Genomic DNA, 20,056 nt, shown 5'->3' on the forward strand with positions numbered 1-20,056 from the left:
AATTCCGTAATAACAGTCCTCGTACCACTGATTATGCAGCCCATCGTCTTGGTAAGTTGACATTGTCAAGTCAAGAACTCTGTCCAAGGAACACTTAGAGAGGCACTTGGAGTTCCTCTGCTGCCCCACACTTGTAAATCAAGGCATGTCAAAATGAAACCACAGGGGCACACAAAGCACATAGCCGTGAAGTACCAAACATACTGAAACACACCTGGCCGCCTGTGGCGCTGTCAAGTACAGGTTTTCTTAGGCTCCCATCATTTAGATTGCCTTCTTTTCAGTCTTCCTTGTGTGGTAAAAGTGCAATAATGGTTTTGTAATGCTCATCAATGAGTCGTCTCTCCTTATTGCAACCAGCAACCTTGAAAGACCCCGTGGAAGCGCAAAGCCTGACTCATCCTGTGGGCCTGCCCTAGGATTAGTCGGGAGAGACATTCCACAACGGGTTCTTGCGGCCAGGCCAGCCTTCAAGTTGGCACCACTGTGACGTACCGGCCGGTCCACAATGGTCTCCTGTGGCTAGACCAGCTTGCAAATTGGCGGTAACGAGACCCACTGTGACATGCCACACGTTAACGTCAATCCGGTGGACCAGTGGCAGCGGTGAAAGGAGTTATGTGGTGACAAGGTTGCCAGTTCCGATTAATATAAGCAAATGTGGGCTTCTTTTTTTCACCGAGTTGCTTGTAAATTTTTACAGTAGCTTGTCGCGTTTTTTTTGGACTTACTCGCACTTTTCCAGCACATATTGTTACTTTAATGCCCGTCTCGCGCGTTTGTCGTTAAATATACGCGATAGTAGCAGGAGTCACAAAGTACGAAACTGTCCCTATCCATTTATCAATGTTTTGAAGCCTTGCCAGCACTCGTGGTCGTCTATGTCATAGTATGTTGCCGGTGTTCTTTGTGCAAAATGGCTTCGACGTGGTCAAAATATGGCAAACGATACTGTAAAGAGTGGGAAAAGGAAACACAGCTCCAGGACTTGTTACGCCCAGTCACCGGAGACTATACAAAAGCAGCATGCAAGTATTACAAGTGTGAAATCTGCGCTCATCATGCCGACCTCGTTCAGCACTTGGCAACAGAAAAACACACGAAGAACTCCCGGCCACTTTACAGTGCACGTTTGACAACCATGGGCTTCACCAAATCATCGCCTCCAAAGACACCGGAATTGGAGCTCAAGATGGCATGTTACTCAGCGTGTCATGCCGCTATCAACTCTGTGGACCATCTCGGCGAGGTGTTACAGTCATCCACCACGTGCGAGGTAAAGCTGCACAGAACAAAATGTGCAGCACTAATAACAAAAGTTCATGCCCGTTGCCTGCTTGAGGACCTCGTGAAGGATATAGGCGCCTCGCAGTACTCATTATTGATTGACGAAAGCACTGACGTAGCAAATGAAAAGCAGGTCGCTGTCGTGATTCGCTATTTCAGCACCTCAGTAAAAAAAGTGGAGTCCACGTTCCTGGGACTGTTCACGCTTGAGGGTTCAAGTGCCCAACGATTGCACAAGGCCTCCTAGACTTCTTGACCAATGTTGGTCTGGGTTTCATAAGGTGTATCGGAATTGGAACCGACGGCTGCAATGTTATGGCTGGGAGGAACAGTTCTGCGTACACACACTTGCGTCGAAAAAATGAGAACCTCATGCTAGTCAAGTGCGTGTGTCACTCAATTTAACTGTGCTAGCAAGGCAGTAGAAGTGCTGCCCCGGAGCCTAGAATTCCTGGTTGGCCATTCGTACAGTTGGTTTTCACACAGTTCACTGCAGCTTCAGGAGTATGGCAAAATTTACAGACTGATGAACAATGGCAAAGAACCATTAAAGTTGGTTCAGCTGTCAGGAACGCGGTGGCTGTCCATCTCCGGCTGCAGTAAACGTACACCGGAAAAATGGGAGGAACTCAAAGCTTCACTTCACCATCTGCAAGGACAAGTACCGTTGCTCTGACGCTGAGATTCTGTCCGAAATGTATCAGGATCCTGTCAACAAGCTGAGCCTAGTGTTCCTGAACCCATTGCTGCAAGAATTAAGAATCAATAAGCTGTTCCAACTTGAAACTGGAAATCCATTGAAACCGATTGATTGCCTTCAGAACCTTTCCCGGTCATTGATTTGCAGAGTGCTCAACCCGTTGTACATCTCAGCTGCAGGAGAAAGACTTTTAGAAGTCAACCTGGAGGACAGTGCGACCCACCTTCCACTTTCTGCTGTGGACTCCGGCGTGCTATTCAACATCGAGGTGGCAGCTTCCAAACTTAATGCTGAGCAAGAAAGAGATGTTAAATTGAGATGCCGGGGTTTCATTTTTGAGGCTGCAAAGGAAGTGCAGCTTAGGCTTCCTCCCCACATTCAGCTTTGGAATTCCATGAAATCATTCTCGCCCGAGAACGTACTGAGCCAGGTAAAACTGCCCCTTCAGGATGTGCCTCTCCTGAAACTGTTCAAGGCAGATGTAGGACTCCTGAACACTCAGTATAGACGGCTATGCCTCCTTCCTTTGGAAAAATGTAAGCAACAAGGACGGCGCTTGTTTTTAGGTAGAAGTGCTAGATTTCAAGGATGCAAGCGGTGAAATTTGTTTCACGGAACTAGCAGAGTTCGCTCTGTCGTCGTTGGCCGTGCCCCTTAGCAACGCCGATGTCGAGCGCGTGTTCTCGCACATGAACCTGGTGAAGTCGCACTACCGAAACAGAATGAAGAATCCTATGTTGAGTGGCATCCTCCACGCACATTATGGCCTAAAGTTTCAAGGTGTTTGCTGCCGGGACTTTCAACCGACATTAAAAATATTACAGCTATTCAACTCTAAAAACATGTATGGTTCCGAAGTGGACGCGGAGGATTTTGCCTGACGAGTTGAACACATTCGACGATGACCGTGCGTAGTTGAGCAGTGAAATCAAACATACGTTGGAGGAGTCAACAAATAACGTCATTCATGTATACTTGCAAACGTGCAATGAACAGGGTGCAGACTACCCTGGGGACAATGTTAAAAAGTACATTAGTGTTTTCACTCAATCTTGTGGATATCGTCGCTGTTCAAAATAAAGTGATTTGTTAACCTTCCCTTCGTATTTCTGCGATTTTTTATATTATAATTAAACGATTGTCAAGAATGAGAAAATTTGTTATCGTCCGCTTCTTTTGGGCTTCTTAGCAAAAGTCGCACCGCTTTTTTTGGGGTTGTTATTTGCTTATTTGCTCGGCGGCACCTGGCAACTCTCTGTGGTGAAGACCCCAAATCCCAAAGAAACCTAAAGTCAAACGCTGCTTGCTGGCAAACCACGTGACTCAGCAACTTTGCGGCATTGTGTTGACCGTCGAGACAGTGGCACAGGGATTGGTGGTCCACTTTAGGGGTGAAGGGAAACATTGTTGGGGGATGCTGCGTTCTGCCCCAGGCCGTAGACATGTTTTTGATTGGTGTGCTTTGTTTTGGATGCTTATTTATTCGTGTCTTTCGCGTAGTGGGAGACCATGAAATAAACGAAATCAAATCTTCTAGTCCCCAAGTCCCAGCTTTTCTTCAAAACGCCAGTAGACCACTGGACCGTCTTCCGAGCATGGCAGGTGACCATAGAAGTCTATCTGGTTTCAAAACAGAACTTATATACTTGAATATCCAAATGCATAACCTTCATGCACCCTTGTCATCCTCGGAGATTCGTGGTTTTTCGGGTATTTCGTCACCATGATTGCACTCGTAAGATTGGCCTGTGGCGACGATAATTGTGATTTATTTAACTCTTTTCGACCTTGCAAGACATTTGTTTTCAGTAAGAGTGGTCTTTCTGTGGTTAGGAGCTGGTGTTCTATCGAAAGAAGCAAACTTCAATTTCTCCTCAGTGCCCCTCAATAACAAAGCAGGCTGCCTCAAGTTTCAGCATGAAGGTAAATCATAGCACTGCTTCCAATAATTAAAGTCAACAGAAGCATACAATATGCCCACATGTAAAACTAATTATCAAATCAGGATGCCAATCTAGATAAAAGAAACCCAAATGTTTCTAGTATGCCATATAAAAACAATAGGTGTTTGAATAAAAGCGACCAGACCCCTTTGGAAGTTGGATTTTTCATTATGCACCTGTACAACTAGTGGTGGCACACCATATCCAACTTAATAGCAGAACAATGCCACAATAAGCTGCAGACTTACAAGGACTGGGGTCAGAATTTTCCACTGCAAATGTAGGCAGCAATAAACAGAACAATATTCATGGTTATGTTTGTAAATGACTCACTAGTATTCACATATATTTCTTTAATGCTACGTTACTGTTTTACAACAGGTGGCTACAGAATCCAACGGAACAGTCTGCAAGCAAGACAACCAGTTTGGAGACAGTGCTGATGACGACTGGACATAAGAGAGCAAGGAACCATCAACCGGGTAAATAAAGGAAGAGACTCTACCTGCACTTCAGCACTGCACTGAAAGGGAAATGCTGCAGCACACTGCAGCCAACGTCATCTCCCTGCACTGACCACTTGTCAACTTATCCCTTAAACTGCAGCATAACATAAGTTTGGGATAGTGGTAGAACATTCTGGGCCGCCGCGGTGACTCAGTGGTTATGGCGTTTGGCTGCTGACCGAAAGATGCGGGTTCGATCCCGGCCGCGGCGGTCATATTTCGATGGAGGCGAAATTTGACAGGCCCGTGTACTGTGCGATGTCTGTGCATGATGAAGAACCCCAGGTGATCGAACTTTCCGGAGCCCTTCACTGTGGCGTTTCTCATAGTCCGAGTCGCTTTGGGACGTTAAAACCCCATAAACCATAAACCAGTTGTTGAACATTCATGGTGGAAAACAGAGCAAACTAGATGGGATAGACAAGAGAAGGACGACACCAGCGAGTGTTACGTCTTCCTTCTCTTGTGTGTCCTGTATAGTTTGTGCTGTTTTCCACCATGACTGCTGTTTAAAGCCACGATGACTTACCCACTCAGAACACGAGAAGCAACATTCTAAAAAAAATAACTTGGGGCCTTCTTAACCACATTCTTAAAGAATGTGATAGCGGTTGGCCCACCCCCAAATATTAAAAAGAAACCCCCTCCCTAACTTTGGAAGTAGGTCCACTCCAGAATATTGATGAAGGCAGATTAGTGGGGATTAATGTGGGTTAGCGAATCAATTAGGTGGAAGATTGGGCTTGGTCAGCATAATCCCAAAGTATAATGCAATAGAAAATACTGGAACATTCTAATCCTCAGATTTTCAAATAGGGCGGTATTGATAACATCACAGCCCTATCGATCAATCACAGAAATCCGTTGAGGAGAGACCGGGTGGTTTATGCAAGACAATGATCTAAATGTCATCACATGAATAAATCTTTAATGCATCAGCAGCCATGTAGTAAAAAAAAAAAAAGTTCACACTCAAATGAGTATGTAACTCGTGATGCCATTTTAATAGTTCGTTGGAAGAACAATACAGCCGGCTCTTGAGGCTTCAGCACCCCCTCTTCAGGAAAAGAAACAGGATATCCACCAGCCTTACACTGTCATACACTGTCAGCAGAGACCACAAGCTGGGAGCACGAAATGAATCAAAACCATCTTTTTGACAGGGCTGCAAAGGTTCATTCAAATAGCCTTTCTCACTCTACCAGATTTCTGAGCCACCCTAGAATACACCCCTTCTCTGCCCACTGATGCACCATTGTGCGAGCTTTTCGCTGCACACTGCAGGGCTGCGGAAGCAACATGGCCATATCTACAAGACAGCTGCAATTTAATGTCCTTCAGGCACTGGCAAAGAACGAGCATATTTCCCTAGAGTGGTTGAGTTACAGCAATTTCTTGCATTAACACAGAGTTGACGTCAACATGTGGGTTGTGAAATTTAGTCTTACGTTCAAGCCAATTATCCTGACATTCAGCACACACTCACGACATTATTGCCATCCTGGTCCTCTAACACAGACAAAAATATTTTGAAAAACTGCAAGCATTAAATGTGCAGCACCCATTCGATTACAATTCCAATGTGGTCCTGGCCCATCCCGCCAGCCAAAGAGAAACCCTGCAAACAGGGCAGCTATTGTTACCTGCGTGATGGCGCATCAATCACATCGGCAAATAAAAATAGTGAGCTCGTCAGTCTAAAATATAAAAAGAAAAGTTCTGGTGCATTTAATTAAAACAACCGCCTTGTTAGGATACTTTCATTTTTATGCTTAGATAATCAAGCATTAGTCGCACCTTGCAAAAACGCGCGACCGAAAAATTCTTACCATTGTGAGATGTTTAACACATTACAAGGCTGAGTCATGCACAGGCTAAAAAATTTGGCATTTAAGAGGTCACATGGTGCACTACAACTCGCGGCTTATTTCAACACAGCTTGTGCAAAAATTACCAGAAAAGCCAATCTGCAAGATTGGATGGCCAGAGGGCAAGAAAAACCCGGAAGCCCTTGGTGCAGGTGACCGAATCACCGTGCCATCAATGCAAGTACCGCAGAATGCAGTGAAATTGTGTATATATTGCATTAGCTGAGGCGCGGAAAACCAATTGCTTCTGCACTTTGTTTACATGCACCTTTGACAAAGTAACTCTTATACGGTCGACAGGAATCTGCGACTTGTGTGTCAAGGATACTGACCTTTTTTGGTTAGAACCAAATTTTGCAAACTGAATTCAGCATACTTTTATAATTTTTTTTTCTGGTTTAAACCAAACAGTCTAACCCCTCTACTATCTATGATGCTTTTCACACTTTGCATGCAACATTGTGGAAGTTGTGCTAGTAGTCCACCAACTAAAACATCACCCTGCAGTGTATCACTAGGTAGTTTCTGAAGCCTCAGTGAGGGTTTGGATGAAAACTTGGAGCAGTATAGAATGCTAGGCATTGCAAATTCCAGTCAATGCAGCCACGAGTTTCGTTACTAAACTCTCTGATTATAATTTTCTCTGATGCAAACTACTTGTTGGGAGCAGGCAGAGTCTCAGCGAACAGGCGTGGTGACCGCGTATCACTACACTGCATGTCAGTCTTGCTTTTCGGGTATCAGTGAGGGAGAGGAGGAAAACGCGGGAAGCAATAAAACGAAGTGCACAATATTCCAAGCCATGGCACATGAGCTTTGTCACAACACAACATGCTTATCTCTAGTTTGAACATATCACAAACTATTTTTCAGGTGCAAATGTAGCCAGTGCAAAATAGGCGTTGCTTGGTAGGATACAACTTAAAAAAAGAAAAAAGAAAGCACCCGGTAACAATGCACCACGATCTGCCGTGTCCTATACTACTCCGCTGACCAATTACAACAGTGAACAAAATCAGCCTTTTAAAGTATGACCACATCAAACAAGCCAGAGGCATCAAAATTTTTGAGCTCATATTTTCTCGTGGTTAGCCTTTTATTTAAGCAACAAGAAAAGCTTTAATGATCTTCTTTTTGTCGTGGCGGAATTCTGTTGCGAGGTGGAGCTTCACTGCAGACTCGAGTTGTATTCAACTATAGCTTCGGCAGCATTTCATTATGTACAGAAACGATAACACCAACGTCACAATGAATAAAAATAAAAAGGGGGATCACTTAAGCTCCGCTTTTAAGAGGATGGCACAACAGCGTTAATAGGTCGTGACAGCGGCTCCTCTTGCCCACGCAGACACCGTTTCCTCTTTCACAACCATTATGTGAAAGACCAAATGCAGTATATATAAAGCCCTGTTTTAGCCAAGCCATACGAAGGTGCCCGTGTGGCCTATGGGTAGTCTCTCTGATTTGCAACCTAAAGGTACGGGATTTGATTCACGGATAATCCTTTCAATTTTCTTTTCAGTGCAATTCATTTACTTCATGTAGATATCCTTATGATATTTCGGTCATGTTACAACTTTCTAGTCATCAGTTTTACAATGTTTTATTCACTTTTTAATCCACCGCTCCACATGCGACGTAGCCACCACAAAGATGTTTACACGAAACCAGTGGTTTTGATCATTCACAATGGCAATCGATGGAATCATAATTACGTTGGTGCACTGCACAGATCTTGTCTTCATGTGTCGCCATGGTAGCTCACTGGTTATGGTGCTCAGCCTCTGACCCGAAAGACGCGGGTTCGACCCCGGCAGCCATATTTCGATGGAGGCGGAATTCTTGTGGCCTGCAAACCGTGCAATGTCAGTGCATGCTAAAGAACCCCAGGTAGTCTAAATTATCCAGAGCCCTCCACGATGGCATCCCTCATACCCCGAGTCACTCTGGGAAGTCAAACCCGTTAAAACAAACAGATCTTGTCTTTCTGTCTAACAGCAGAAGCCTTTTCACTTGCAATGGATTAAATTAAAGCTATGACTGCTGGCGTTCAATGTATAGTTAGTACATGTCCCTTTTGACATTTTGTTTACGATAAAGCAATGTACTTAAGGGGGGGATGCTGGGCTGAAGAGTCAACTTTTGAATTACTGCACCAATTGTGATGAAATTTTCAGGAATGGTGTATCTTCTTCTATATTCAAAATTTAAGCTTCCAGCTTAAACAGGAAAAACGTTATAGCTGTCATACTGAGCAATCAAGTATGTCAGCTTAGGAAAACTATCATTTCATAAATAATGGAGATATACTAATAGTTGGTGATTAGATATCTTCTAGATGCTTTACAGAGCAGGATAGGGTCATTCGCATGTTTTTATACCATATCCGTAAAAATGTCACCACTCTGAAAACAAAGTTCAATTTTTTGTTGTCATTACATGTCAGACATCTCAAAATATTTTGTGTTAAAAAATATATAGCGACCTAAGAAGTACCTTATCTTGTTCCTGAGAAAATTTTAGTCCAGGAACCACCTTGAAAGCAGCTTTTGGAGATGCAGTTTGGAAATGGTAATTTTCCTAATGGTTTTGTTTTCACAAAAAGTAGAAACTAAGATATATGAATTCAAAGGTTTCAGAACACGCTATTTTATTTTGGGGTAAAAAAAAAAGAGTGCCCTGCTCCATAGGTCAGCCTCTCCTCTCCAACATGACACTGCTCTGTGGCAAATGCTTCAATCCTTCTTTTATTTTTTTCAGCTATAGAGGTGTTCATCGCCTTTGCCTTTGCTCGTGAAACACTTTGACGGGTTGTTCGCCGGACGTGTTTCATCGTCTGGACTCAGTGTTCTAGTTCCAGCTTGTCAAACAATCTCTTGATGCCATGTGCACCCTCATTAAATTCTAGTACAGCCAAGGCTGCTGTAGTCTCCACGGTTCTTGGTGATGCAAATTCGGTCTTCGGGTGATGAACCATCATCGGAGTTTGAAGGGTTCGCTTCGGTCGCCAGCGGCAAGCTTGGGCCTGCCAAATGCACAAGATGCTCACTTGCTGGCAGTCGCACAGTGCTGTGTACGCCTCTCTCTTTCGTGGTGCGTTTTTGCTTCCCGAAGCTTCTCTGCGTCGAAGCCTTCGATGCGAGCATATTCTGGTCACACCACCGGCCACCCGCTGTTCACAATAAACTCACAGAAGGAAGAAAAGGTAACAGCAAGCGTTGAACATAACCACAGCGGGAGCGACTCTGAATGGCGCAAAAACAGCGCTGGATGGTCAAGAGGTATATTTTCGCCAATCCGAGCTCCTGTTTCGGTTTGCCAGCCACTCTGCAGTTGCCGCGGCCCGAAATATGCCTTTCTTTTTTAGTTTTTCGTTTGTGGCCTTGCTTATTCTCGATAAAAGGTCTTCCGCAACTAAAAACAAACTTCTTAATGTGGGCATTCACTTCTCATTCGTTTTTTTGCCCGCACTGTGGCTGCGTCTTGAGAAGAGCATTCATAGACGCCTTGGACGGCCTACTAACGCCTTGTGAAGAGAATTAATTTTCTTTTCTACTGCTCATATAACAACCAAACTTAGTGAGAATGTTCTTCACTAAACCAGCAATTCAAGACAACTCAAACTCACAAACCGCTTTTTTCCCCGAAAATCAATATTTTAGCCCCGCATCCCCCCTTAACTAATCCCCTGTTTTTATCTGCTATTAAAAAGATTTTCTGGAAAAGTGGCCTCACACCGTAAACACTGCAACACTCGGTCTTTAACAGCAACCTGTTCATATCTAGTGATTCCTTGTATCCTTTGATTTGTCAAGACTCTCACCGCTATAAAGTCAGAAATCAGAGTTGTTCGGGTGAACAAATCCTTTCTGGAAGAGGAACAGCTTCTCTTGTTTCCTTAAGGAACCTTGTTAATGAGACTCCCAACTTCATTAGCACAGCCTCACTGGTGCTCGGAATTGTTCTCCATGACTAAGCTGCATCCCACACCAAGTTACTGAAGCTCTGGAATTAGGTCACCGGGAATAAACGGCTAACCAGCATACAATAGCACCACATATGACCATGAATACGATATTCACGGGCCAGTACTGTGTCGTTAAAGTGCTCAAACAGTGAACCTCGGTAGTGCATTTTACACGCTGCGTCAATCTCGTGAAACCATTTCTTTCCGACTGTTTCCGCAAGCACTACAATCCGAGCACATGCACAGAGGATGCAAAAAGCCAGCAGAAATCTAATAATAACAACAATAATGTCCATGTTCTATAATCAACCAACCACGACAGACACCTACACTAATGGAATATCAATGAATGGCATCTCTGGAAACTAGACACGTTTTCTGATGCATCGACTTTAAATAGACCAAGCTATGCAAAGTCGGTTGCGTGGGGAGTTCTTGAAGCCATCCAAATTTTTTCGTGGCCGCTGAACCACTGATGCTTGCAAGAGAACTGCACACACAAATGCATCAACTATTACACAGACATTCCGGTTATGTAACAACTTTCCCTCATTGCCTTGATTTACAGGAAACGCTTTACAGAGAAGAGTTCATGACACATCCAATCAACCCCTCACAGCCCTTTCACTATTTAGAATGCTTATATCCTTAAACTTCAAGTAATGGTGCCCTCAATTCTACAAAAGTGGGCTTTCCAATCGTCTATACTATACTGATATCAAAGGTATGAAATCGGCAGTTTGCTAAAGGCAAAACAATAAGCAATGGTCTAGAAGTAGTAGTCTCACTTCCACCTTGAACAAGCATCAACACGCCTACTGTGGCACATAATTGCTGAGGCAGCCTTTGTAAATACAAGGTTAGTTTTTTTTTTTCTTCATTCACCTCTCACACATCTCTGGTCATGTCAACAGGCTCTTACTTTGGAGTCAAAACAATGTCTACCGAGAAGACTTCAGAGCCTGTGCCCTATCGAAAACTGCGGCCTCGCCCCAGCGAAAACATTTTAAGGACAACGAATGTATCGCTACCGGTTTTAAATCAACCTCGTAACGTGAAATCAGCTCTCAATAAATAGACAATAAAACAAACACCCTGATCATGGTTTCAAAGCCGACGGAAGTACATACGCGAAACCAAGGAACGAGTTTCTCCGGAACGGTGAAAACGAAATCACCGGCCAAGTTGGTTTTTACATCCACGTCTATAATGAATTCAACACAAAAATCCTCGAGCCAACGGCACGCAGATCAGCACCAATTCCACGAAGCGGGCAAAAAAAAAAAACGCACAGGAAGTGTAGAACTCGTTCAGGACGGAACACGTGCTTCTTATCAGCACGCCTGGCTTACGGCGACTGGCACGAATGATTTGAACGAGCTGCTCACTTCGGAATAGTTACGTAACGAGCCTTCACATCAGGTTCTCTACCGTTACTCTTGCCTCCGAAGTCGCCGCGGCCGGCACCAGGAAGGCGGACGAATGACCTCCGGCACGGGAAGGGCAAGCGGGCAAGGGAGCTACGGTCACCCAGGTCGCGACAAAAGAACGGACGGAAACGACCACCGGCGAGCAAAAGAAGCCGAACGCGCCGTGCGGAATGATTTTCCGGAAGCAGCACGCTCAATGAACGCACGCAGCCCCAACGTGGGCGATCGCGCCAGATGTTGACACAGCGGTCCGTCGCATGTGCGGGCATTCGGAGGAGGCTGCCCGCTACACGGTGCAAGGACGACGGGCTCTCCGAGGCCTCGCCGGCCAACCCCGCTTGGGACCGCGGAACGACGCAGCTACCGGACCGTGCTGGACCCGGTGGACGGCGCGGGTACAAAAAAAAAAAAAACAGCGGAAGAAGCACCACTGCGACGCTGCGCCTATTTATAGCCGACCGCGAGCGTTTAAGATCGCCGGGAAGGGTAGCACGCCGATGGAAGCGAAGAGGCAACGGTGACGAAGACTGTACGAGAGCCAACAGCGGCGGAAAAAAACCCCGGCAGAAACACCGTCCGAGCGAAACTTGTTCGGGCATGACCCCAGACGACAGCGCACGCGACGCGAAACTACTGCATAGCAGTACGGCATATTCGCCCCTCAAACGGCTCCCGCTGACCCGAAAAATCGGGCCAAGCTAGACGGAAACACCGACCTGCTCGCGCCTGTCACATGCAAAGCGAGCCGCCGCAAGTACAAAGGTGAAACCTGCCGGCCCATATGATTCAGCTGGTGGGGGGCAGCGCGTAGTCGCCACGCGACGGCCTAGAGCTCGAGGCTCTGACTGTCAACATTGCGGGGCGAATGCGGCAGGCCTAGCGCGGACCCGAATGCTCCGCAACACAATCGAACTAGGTCGGTCTCGCGAGTGGCGCCCCGCAAGCGGCCTGCCAAGGCACCGATCGGGACCTTTCCGGCTCCGTACGAGTGCCGAGCGGCGAGCGAGCACAACGGATGGTCAGGCTTAGCCGGACCAAAACACAATATGGTGGCCTTTTCGTTGCGCCGGGCTCGACGCAGACGTTGCCTGGACGGCTACTTACCAACACGAGAAGGAAAGGATCACGCTGGGCCGCAACAACGACGACAGGCGAGGTATCTCCGGGTGTCTCGGGGCTCTTAGTGATGCCTTAGCACGCCGATGCGCCTGCAGATCTTTCCCCACGTGGCTAGCAACTCTGTCGCCATGAGAAAATGTTTCGTCTCGCGGATTCTCGCTGCCGACGGGAACACATGTTTTGGCGCAAGAACACCGTTCTCTTTTTAGGCAAAATGATAGTTTAAAATATATTAAAACATGCAACAAAACCTCAATATAGTTCGCATACATGCACGGGAAAGAAGTATTCTTTTGCTCTCAATTGATATGGTTGTGGTTCGGAAACACTTGTTATCTTTGTTTTTGTTTCTAATTGCGAAAACAACGACGCTAGGAAGTTGTTATATAAAATATTTTACTGTAATAATTAAAAGAAAATTGTTTATTATGTAAACAGTTATACGCGATTACACACTACATACTGCGTTAAAGACATTTATATTGGTACAAAAGCGCACTATATTGCGCGCGGATGACTTGCGGCGCTGCGGTCGCTCGTACAAGAAACGCTCGCAAGGCAAGTGCTGCAAATGGATGAAAGAGTGTGCTGCGGTCGTGTGCATTTCGCGCAGTGATGTGAATCATGGCTGCTCAGTCCGAGTTTCGTGTGTGATCGCGCTGGTCGACGGTGGTTCCTGTGTTGTCGCGAAGTGTTGTGCGGGCCCCCGATCGCTAGAAAAAAAACTGCACCGTCTTTCTCCGTCACTACGTGCGATATAATATCGTCCGTGGATTAAATGAATGAATAAGAAAGCGAGCGAGGAGGGCGCGTTACGTGATCACCATTGTCACAGCCGAGAGCACTCAGTGCGTTGTGCCTCTCTTTTCGTGGAACTGCGAGTCGCTATGGTGCCGTCGTAGCGCCGAGCGACCGCGATTGATGCGGCAGCAGCGATGGGCCTCGGATACGCGAGCGTCGGCTGCTGCTCTAGGCCTAACAAAGCTCTCTGCGTGGGACAAAGGCGTACTCCTCTGACAGCTGACTGCCAGCAGCACCGAGCCTGACGCGTCCAGCCTCACACCATGGAGACGGTCGGAGAATACGAGTACAACACCAAGGATTTGATCGGCCACGGCGCCTTCGCGGTCGTTTACAAGGGCCGCTACAAGGCGGTAAGCACCTACACTGTTCCCGCTTATTGACATCTGCTTTTGGCGATGCGCGGCCGGCCCTTTAACGACCTCCTCGCCCCCGATCACGTCCCTTTAAATACTCGCTCTCAGGATGGCATTTGTTTTCCCGTCGCTTACAAAACTGCGACGGGAGCGAGGCAGTAGCTCGTCCGTGCCGTTTTTGGCCGCTCTTAGCACGCGCTCGGGGGGTCCCAGCGCAAGTAAACACGCACGGGCCTGCCCATTGTGCGTTGCGGACGCTCGCTCGCGTCTGTCGCTACCTCCGGGTTGATCGTCCAGCGTCGGCTACTAGCCCGAGTCGCCAAGTGCGTCATCTCGCCTCGGCCATGTAGGATGCTGCTGCGCTTTGTTTTCCTTCGGGCCGATGCGTGCTCCGCACCAGCAGCGCGCGTGAAGCAGGCGACCCGACCTCCTCGCGCCCCTCTCCCGCTGCTCGTGTCCGCGCAGCGTGCTGCCTAATCTATCAGCTGATACATGCGTGATCCAGCCGGTCCACCGGCCGACCCCGATCTCCTGCTGCTCGAGTTTCGCCAGCGCTGTTGTCGTGGGCCGTCTCTTGCCGCTCGCTGTGGCCGGATTTCGCTTCCGCGCTGTCTCTGCTCTCGATGGCGAGCGCTTTGCGGCGCGCATGCTTCATCTCCTTTGTTAGCCGGCTACGAGCATCCATCGCGGCTTAAGCGATCGCCGGGGGCTGCTTTTGTCCGGTTCTTATCCCGCGAGTTACGCTGCGAGTTCGGTTTCTCCGCTCGCGGAGCTACCTGTCTTCAGATCGGTTTGACTGTCAGTGCTGCAAGAACGCAGTCTCAGACTGTTATCATGACACTGACGCACAGACTGCCCTGACGGATGACTAAACACAAATGTAGTGCGGTGGAAGTCACATCTGCAATGTTTGGTGGAATAGCACTTAGTGCTGGCACAGATTCGAATATCTCCCGGTTGTGCTCTGTATGCCCAGGACATCGTTGTCAGTAGGTCCTTGTTGAAGGGCCGCGTTCGTTTCTGTATTGACCCGCTCACTTGTGCGGTGACGGTCCTCGCATTTCGCCATCACGATGCCAAGTAGCTGCTTCGGGATGCCACCGCCGCGGCGGTTTGCAGCACTGAAAGATCAATCACTCGGGAGAGCGCTACAGCTCCCAATAAACAAACACACATGAAAAGTCGGATCGTCTGGTCTTGCTCATTACCGGATGACGCGCGGAAGCCTCATCCCTGCCACATGCCGCGCCATCTGCCATGTGCGACGCGCTTTGTGCAGGGGCGGTGACGTAGGAGTCGGTATCGATTAATTCGTCACATTATCCTTTGCAAGACCAACTTCCCGCGCCTTGTGCTCTGCACGCGCGCGTCGCTTGACTTCGCCTAGTGCGAGAGGTGGCTGAGGGGAGGAAAGCAGCTTATGGCACCTGCCCTTTCCATTTGCGCAGCATGTTAAAAAGAAGTTGGGAGAGAGACCGTAGGCCATGCATGTGTGTTTGTGGGCACCCAGTCTGCTTTTTATTTAGCTTTGTAGTTCGTTTCTCTTACCGCGTGGTTACCGCCGCGGAAAGTGGCAAGATAAGAGGAGCAGCTGTCGCGGTGGGTAATTTCATACGCCGCAGCTTGGCGCACTCTGTCAGAAAAGAGAGCGTGAAACTTCTCGGGTGTGCACGAGGTGTCGGCCGTTGACTGGGGCCAGCCGGCCGATCAATTTCGTTGCCGGTCGGGGGCGCAGCCCGAGTCGTAGCCCGAGCTCTTTCTGCCCTGGTTTCGGTTCTGCTTTCACCGGGCGCGCTGGATTAGTGGGCTAGGCCGTTGAACGCAGCTTACAGTATGGATAGCAGTACGCACTTACATTGCTGTTTTGCGATTCTCGGAACAGTCGTTGAGGGTCGGCCGTGTAGCACCAACAAGAAAGTATTTAGAGGGTGTTGGTAGCACCGTCCGCGCGTAAATACATCAGTGATGACGTTTTTTTTTGTCCTTCGTTAACTGTCAGTCGTGGAGTCAATAGTGAACGCTCTGATATCGGTATTTTGTTCTACTTCGACGAATGAAAGGTTATGGAAGAGAGTACGATACAAAAAAAAAAAAAGAACATGTCGACTTTGCCTCATAGTTGGGTGAGGGGCTTGCCTGGTGATACTGCGTGATTGATGGGGGCTGCTAAACGGTAATATTTTCTAGTTTCAAAAACTGTGTATTCCGTATTGTAGCGCTCCGTTTCGCGGATGGGGCCTGCGGGTATGCGAAGGCCGCAGTAGGCAGACGACGAAGGTCTCCAGGGGGCGCGGTCAGCTTGACAAGAGTGTTTCCAGTGGCTCTAGACAGGATTAGCAGAAGCCGCATGCCCCTGCGTTTCCTGGACAGCGCGCGTCCGCGCTGTGTTTGCTCCGGTGTACCGCGAGGCGAGGAAGGTCATTGCGCGCGACTCGGTACGTCGAAGCGGGCGGGAACGTCAACGTGAGTCAGGAATCCCGCCATCTGCGACAGCAGCGTGCACGGGTGGCCGTAATTTCAGAGCGGGCTGTCGAGTGAGGAACCCTTCCGGTTCAATCTCTGAAAAATCGTGGATGCGCTCCAAGCAAAGCGCGTGCGAGCGAGCCGTCCAGGGTGCTGTGCGGGATCTCTCTACCTCGGGTCATTCGCGCGGAGCGAGAAAGGAAAAAGAAAAGCTATTCTTCACGCTCTGGTGCAAGAGGGCGACAGCCGCAGTTAACCTAGACCACTCGACCTCAGATTGCTCCACTCGTTGGCTAACATGTGAACGCGACAGTGTTTCAGTTGATCAGAAGGTAAGGATGTCTCCCCTGAGTGGGGACGTCATCGGTCTTTTGCAACCGACGCCGTCATTCCCGCAGCTCCCCAAGGATACAGCTCTCGCTGTATGAATCCCGCTTCATCGATGGTGGTGCTTCACTGCACAGAACTGTGGCCCCGAGAGTGGCAGCTCTTCTCGCAGCACGTCCTCCGTGGACGCTGTCGGGGCCGACTGGGGCGCCGTGGCTAAAAAAGTTCGCGCCTGATGCAACTATCGCGGCTCTCCGTCGGGAGTTTTTCGTCGTGCAGTGCGCCTGTTTTCTTCGAGCCAGTTCTTTGGTTCTAGTCAGATGAGGCTGCAGCCCTGTCTGACTTCGTGAGCATGCTTTCCGTTGAGATGGTGACAGAGTTATTCCTGTAAAGCGCTCCATGGTCCGGGCCGGTGTAATCCCCATATCTAGGACCAGCGTGAACCTCCACGTTATCGAATGACTAATGGTGAAATGTCGCCGTACCTTTGGATGATGCTGAGATATAGCCTTATTTTTCCCAAGAGTGCAATCCATTCGCCAGACGTCTACAGGCACATTACGCTCAACTTTTGTTGTTTGGCGCTGCTCCGCAGTGTGGCCTGTTATGGCGTTGGTTGAGGCTAATCTTCGCGTGCTTGAGGGTGTCTAGAGCGGAACCTGTTCTACTAGCATGCCTTGTTCTAAACTGAACACCCGTGACTGCTCCAGCGTGTAGCTCGACAGCGAAGTGCAGCGGCGGAGCATTGCTGTTCGCCTCACTAGAGTCACTCTAGTATATGCTCCCTATGAGAGTCAAAGCTGCGGCCAGGTCGGCCGTATTGCTCTCCCAAGCATCCAAGTTAAGAGTGAAAGCCGAAACTCTTGCTTGTAGGAGGATTACTTGGCAAAGTACAGTTGAACCTCGTTGTAACGAGGCTGAAGGGGCCCGGCGATTATTTTGTTATAACCGTATGTTCGTTGTAGCGCGTGTTGACCGAGCTTCCGAGGGGAGTCGTCTTCCTTCGTTATATCCATCCACCATTTCATAGTAAAACGTTTCTTTACAACGAGGTTCCACTGTAGTTGGAGCGGGTGCAGGCTCAAGGCGTGCATTATTGCCTGCCGACCTAGCCCTATTCTATTCAAAATACTGTTGCAGCGAATGACACAGCATACGAAGAAAATATTCGTGATGATGATGTAGCCTTCCCTTTGTAACCGGCGGGAGCCTAACAAGGGTGCCCTGACTTGATACACACATACACATAAAAACAATAACACTATCAAGCGCGAAGCGGCAAATACACACTCGCACAAACATACACGTGTCTTGTGGACGCGTGGCGCCATCTATTGAAAACGACACAAGTCACGACGCTTTATTTTTAGCAGTTAGCGACAACTTGTCATAAAACTGCGTGTTTCTGATACAAAAGTGGCTTTTAAAAGAACATGTGCACGCGGATAAAATCGAATGGCACAAAGCACGAGAAGAGTAGGCGAACCAGTGGACTTCCAGCAGCAGTGTAGTGCTAAATGACGCGGGGGTGTTGGCTTCTCCACAATGCATGGATGTTTTTTTAACTATGTGATTGCGTTTGACCAAGAGTCACGAGCGGCGCTATGAAAACAAAAGCGAAGCTCTGGCTTCTTCATGGAGTGTTTCCCGTTGGAATTCGGCTTTTACACTCTTGTTTCCAACACTCTCGACGTTTGCATCTTACTCTGCGTATTTCGCTTTGGGTGTCACGCCTACCCCGTTGTAATCAGTGGCAGGAAGCGGGGCCATTGTCTTTTTTTTATTCCTCCATACTATTTTTTTTTCATGTTTTGGTGCGGAGGCATCCGTGCATCCCGGTTTGCTGTGTTGTGGAGTTCCATGTTTTTAATGCGCATTCTCAGCTGGCACTTGCCTTCCCGGCAAGGGCCGTGTCGAATGTTGCCCGTTGCCTTGGCGGCCTAATGGCCCGCGGCGCCCTCTCGACGACTCCTTAACGCGAAGTGGATTGTCTTTCCGCCGTCAGTCGAGTGTGACCGGGGCGTCCCGTCAGCCAGTTAGCGCGCGCAATCGAGGTAGCCGAGGTTGTCGTTTGTGTCGCGGACACGGCGCCCAGCGGAGCGGATCGTGTTAGTCACCGTCGGCAGCCGCCGCATCATAGCTGGCTAACCTGGAATAGAAATGAGGAAAAGGTCACACTAGGAAAGGGTTATCACTATCGGTCGGCTGGCGCGGTTCTACATCGGTTGTGAGTGTACATTCGTGAGCAGTATGAGAGGGAACAATGAGCATTCATTTATTGATTACTACCTAATTATGTGTCACAAGCACTGTTGGTTTCTGCTTTCAAGCTGGTCTTCTTCTTGCCGTATGATATCCAGCAGTCATTCTCAAATTTAACGGAAAAAGTAACCAGAAAATTCGCACTTTCGCGCATAAAGTTTGACCCACTCACACTGCTCACGACTGTACGCTCATTGATCACGTGGCCGTCTCACGTTATGCGGCTGATGCGATCCGTCCTTTCATCATCCCACGTATGCGAGGAAGTTGCAAGGACTGCAGACATGCGAGGACATAATACGTATCTCCAACGGCAAAGCGCTGTCCCCGTTTGTCACCAGGGCCCCTTTGTTGCCTGTCGCCCGCGGTGTGCGGAAACGGGCTATCACGAACCCCCTTTCCTCCTGCCCCCGTTAGCACTGCATCGCGGTTCTCTCTCTCTCTCTGCCAAAGGCTGCGTCTGCCCTGCTCTTGTTTTCTGGTAAGGACTCTCGCGTGTCGTGGTATGGTGCCCCTGGGTTCAAGGAGACGAAACGGGAGAAATTATTGCCCGATACTGACTTCATAACCTTGTAGAATTTGGCGAAAAGAAGTAAATCGTGTTATTCGGTATTTCCTGCTAGTGTCGCAGACCTAATTCGTTTCTCTTCAGCCGTGTTGTTCTGAAAAGCGAATCTCTGGACATCCCGCGCCTTACTTTGGACTCCTGACTGCTCTCACCTTCGACGGACGGACGCTAATGGAAATGGCTTTACCCTTTGTACCGGGAGGCAGCTTGCGCCGTTTAGCCCAGATTCCACACCCCCCTCCCTCATTCCCGTTACACTTTTCCTCCCTTCTGTCTTTCCCTTCTAAAGCGTCTTATCTGACGATCTTTCTCGCGAATTCACCCCTGCCTCGACTTCGTCCGCCAATCTTATAGCCACCCCTTTGTTAAAAAACTCCATTCGTCCGTCCTCTTCAGCAAATCCCGGCGCCCCATCTAGATCTGCCGCTGCTCCCTCCGGGAGGGCAAGACGAAGTTTTG

At 48.4% G+C, this 20,056-nt stretch overlaps 2 protein-coding genes across 5 annotated transcripts in view; one reads left to right on the forward strand and one right to left on the reverse strand.

The window, feature by feature from the left end:
* The window catches only part of spoon (A-kinase anchor protein spoonbill), an 84,929-nt gene extending 71,947 nt beyond the window's left edge, over positions 1-12,982 (reverse strand). The window contains exons 1-2 of one of the 3 annotated variants that reach the window (XM_077655070.1): positions 12,806-12,975; positions 8,020-8,153 (exon numbers count right to left, since the gene is read on the reverse strand). The gene's annotated coding sequence lies outside the window, so the exon portion shown is untranslated. Of the gene's footprint in view, positions 1-8,019; positions 8,154-12,805 lie in introns of all 3 variants that reach the window. The other 2 variants (XM_077655069.1, XM_077655072.1) reach the window with 2 other exon arrangements.
* A 405-nt stretch (positions 12,983-13,387) lies between these two features.
* Positions 13,388-20,056, forward strand: part of Atg1 (serine/threonine-protein kinase unc-51-like protein Atg1) — a 139,076-nt gene continuing 132,407 nt past the window's right edge. For both annotated transcript variants that reach the window (XM_077655073.1, XM_077655074.1), the window contains exon 1: positions 13,388-13,974. In XM_077655073.1, the coding sequence (XP_077511199.1) occupies positions 13,885-13,974 (90 nt within the window). In that variant the 5' untranslated portion in view covers positions 13,388-13,884. The remainder of the gene's footprint in view (positions 13,975-20,056) is intronic.

The sequence above is a fragment of the Amblyomma americanum genome, chromosome 2 (assembly GCF_052857255.1).
Source record: "Amblyomma americanum isolate KBUSLIRL-KWMA chromosome 2, ASM5285725v1, whole genome shotgun sequence".
NCBI lineage: Eukaryota > Metazoa > Arthropoda > Arachnida > Ixodida > Ixodidae > Amblyomma > Amblyomma americanum.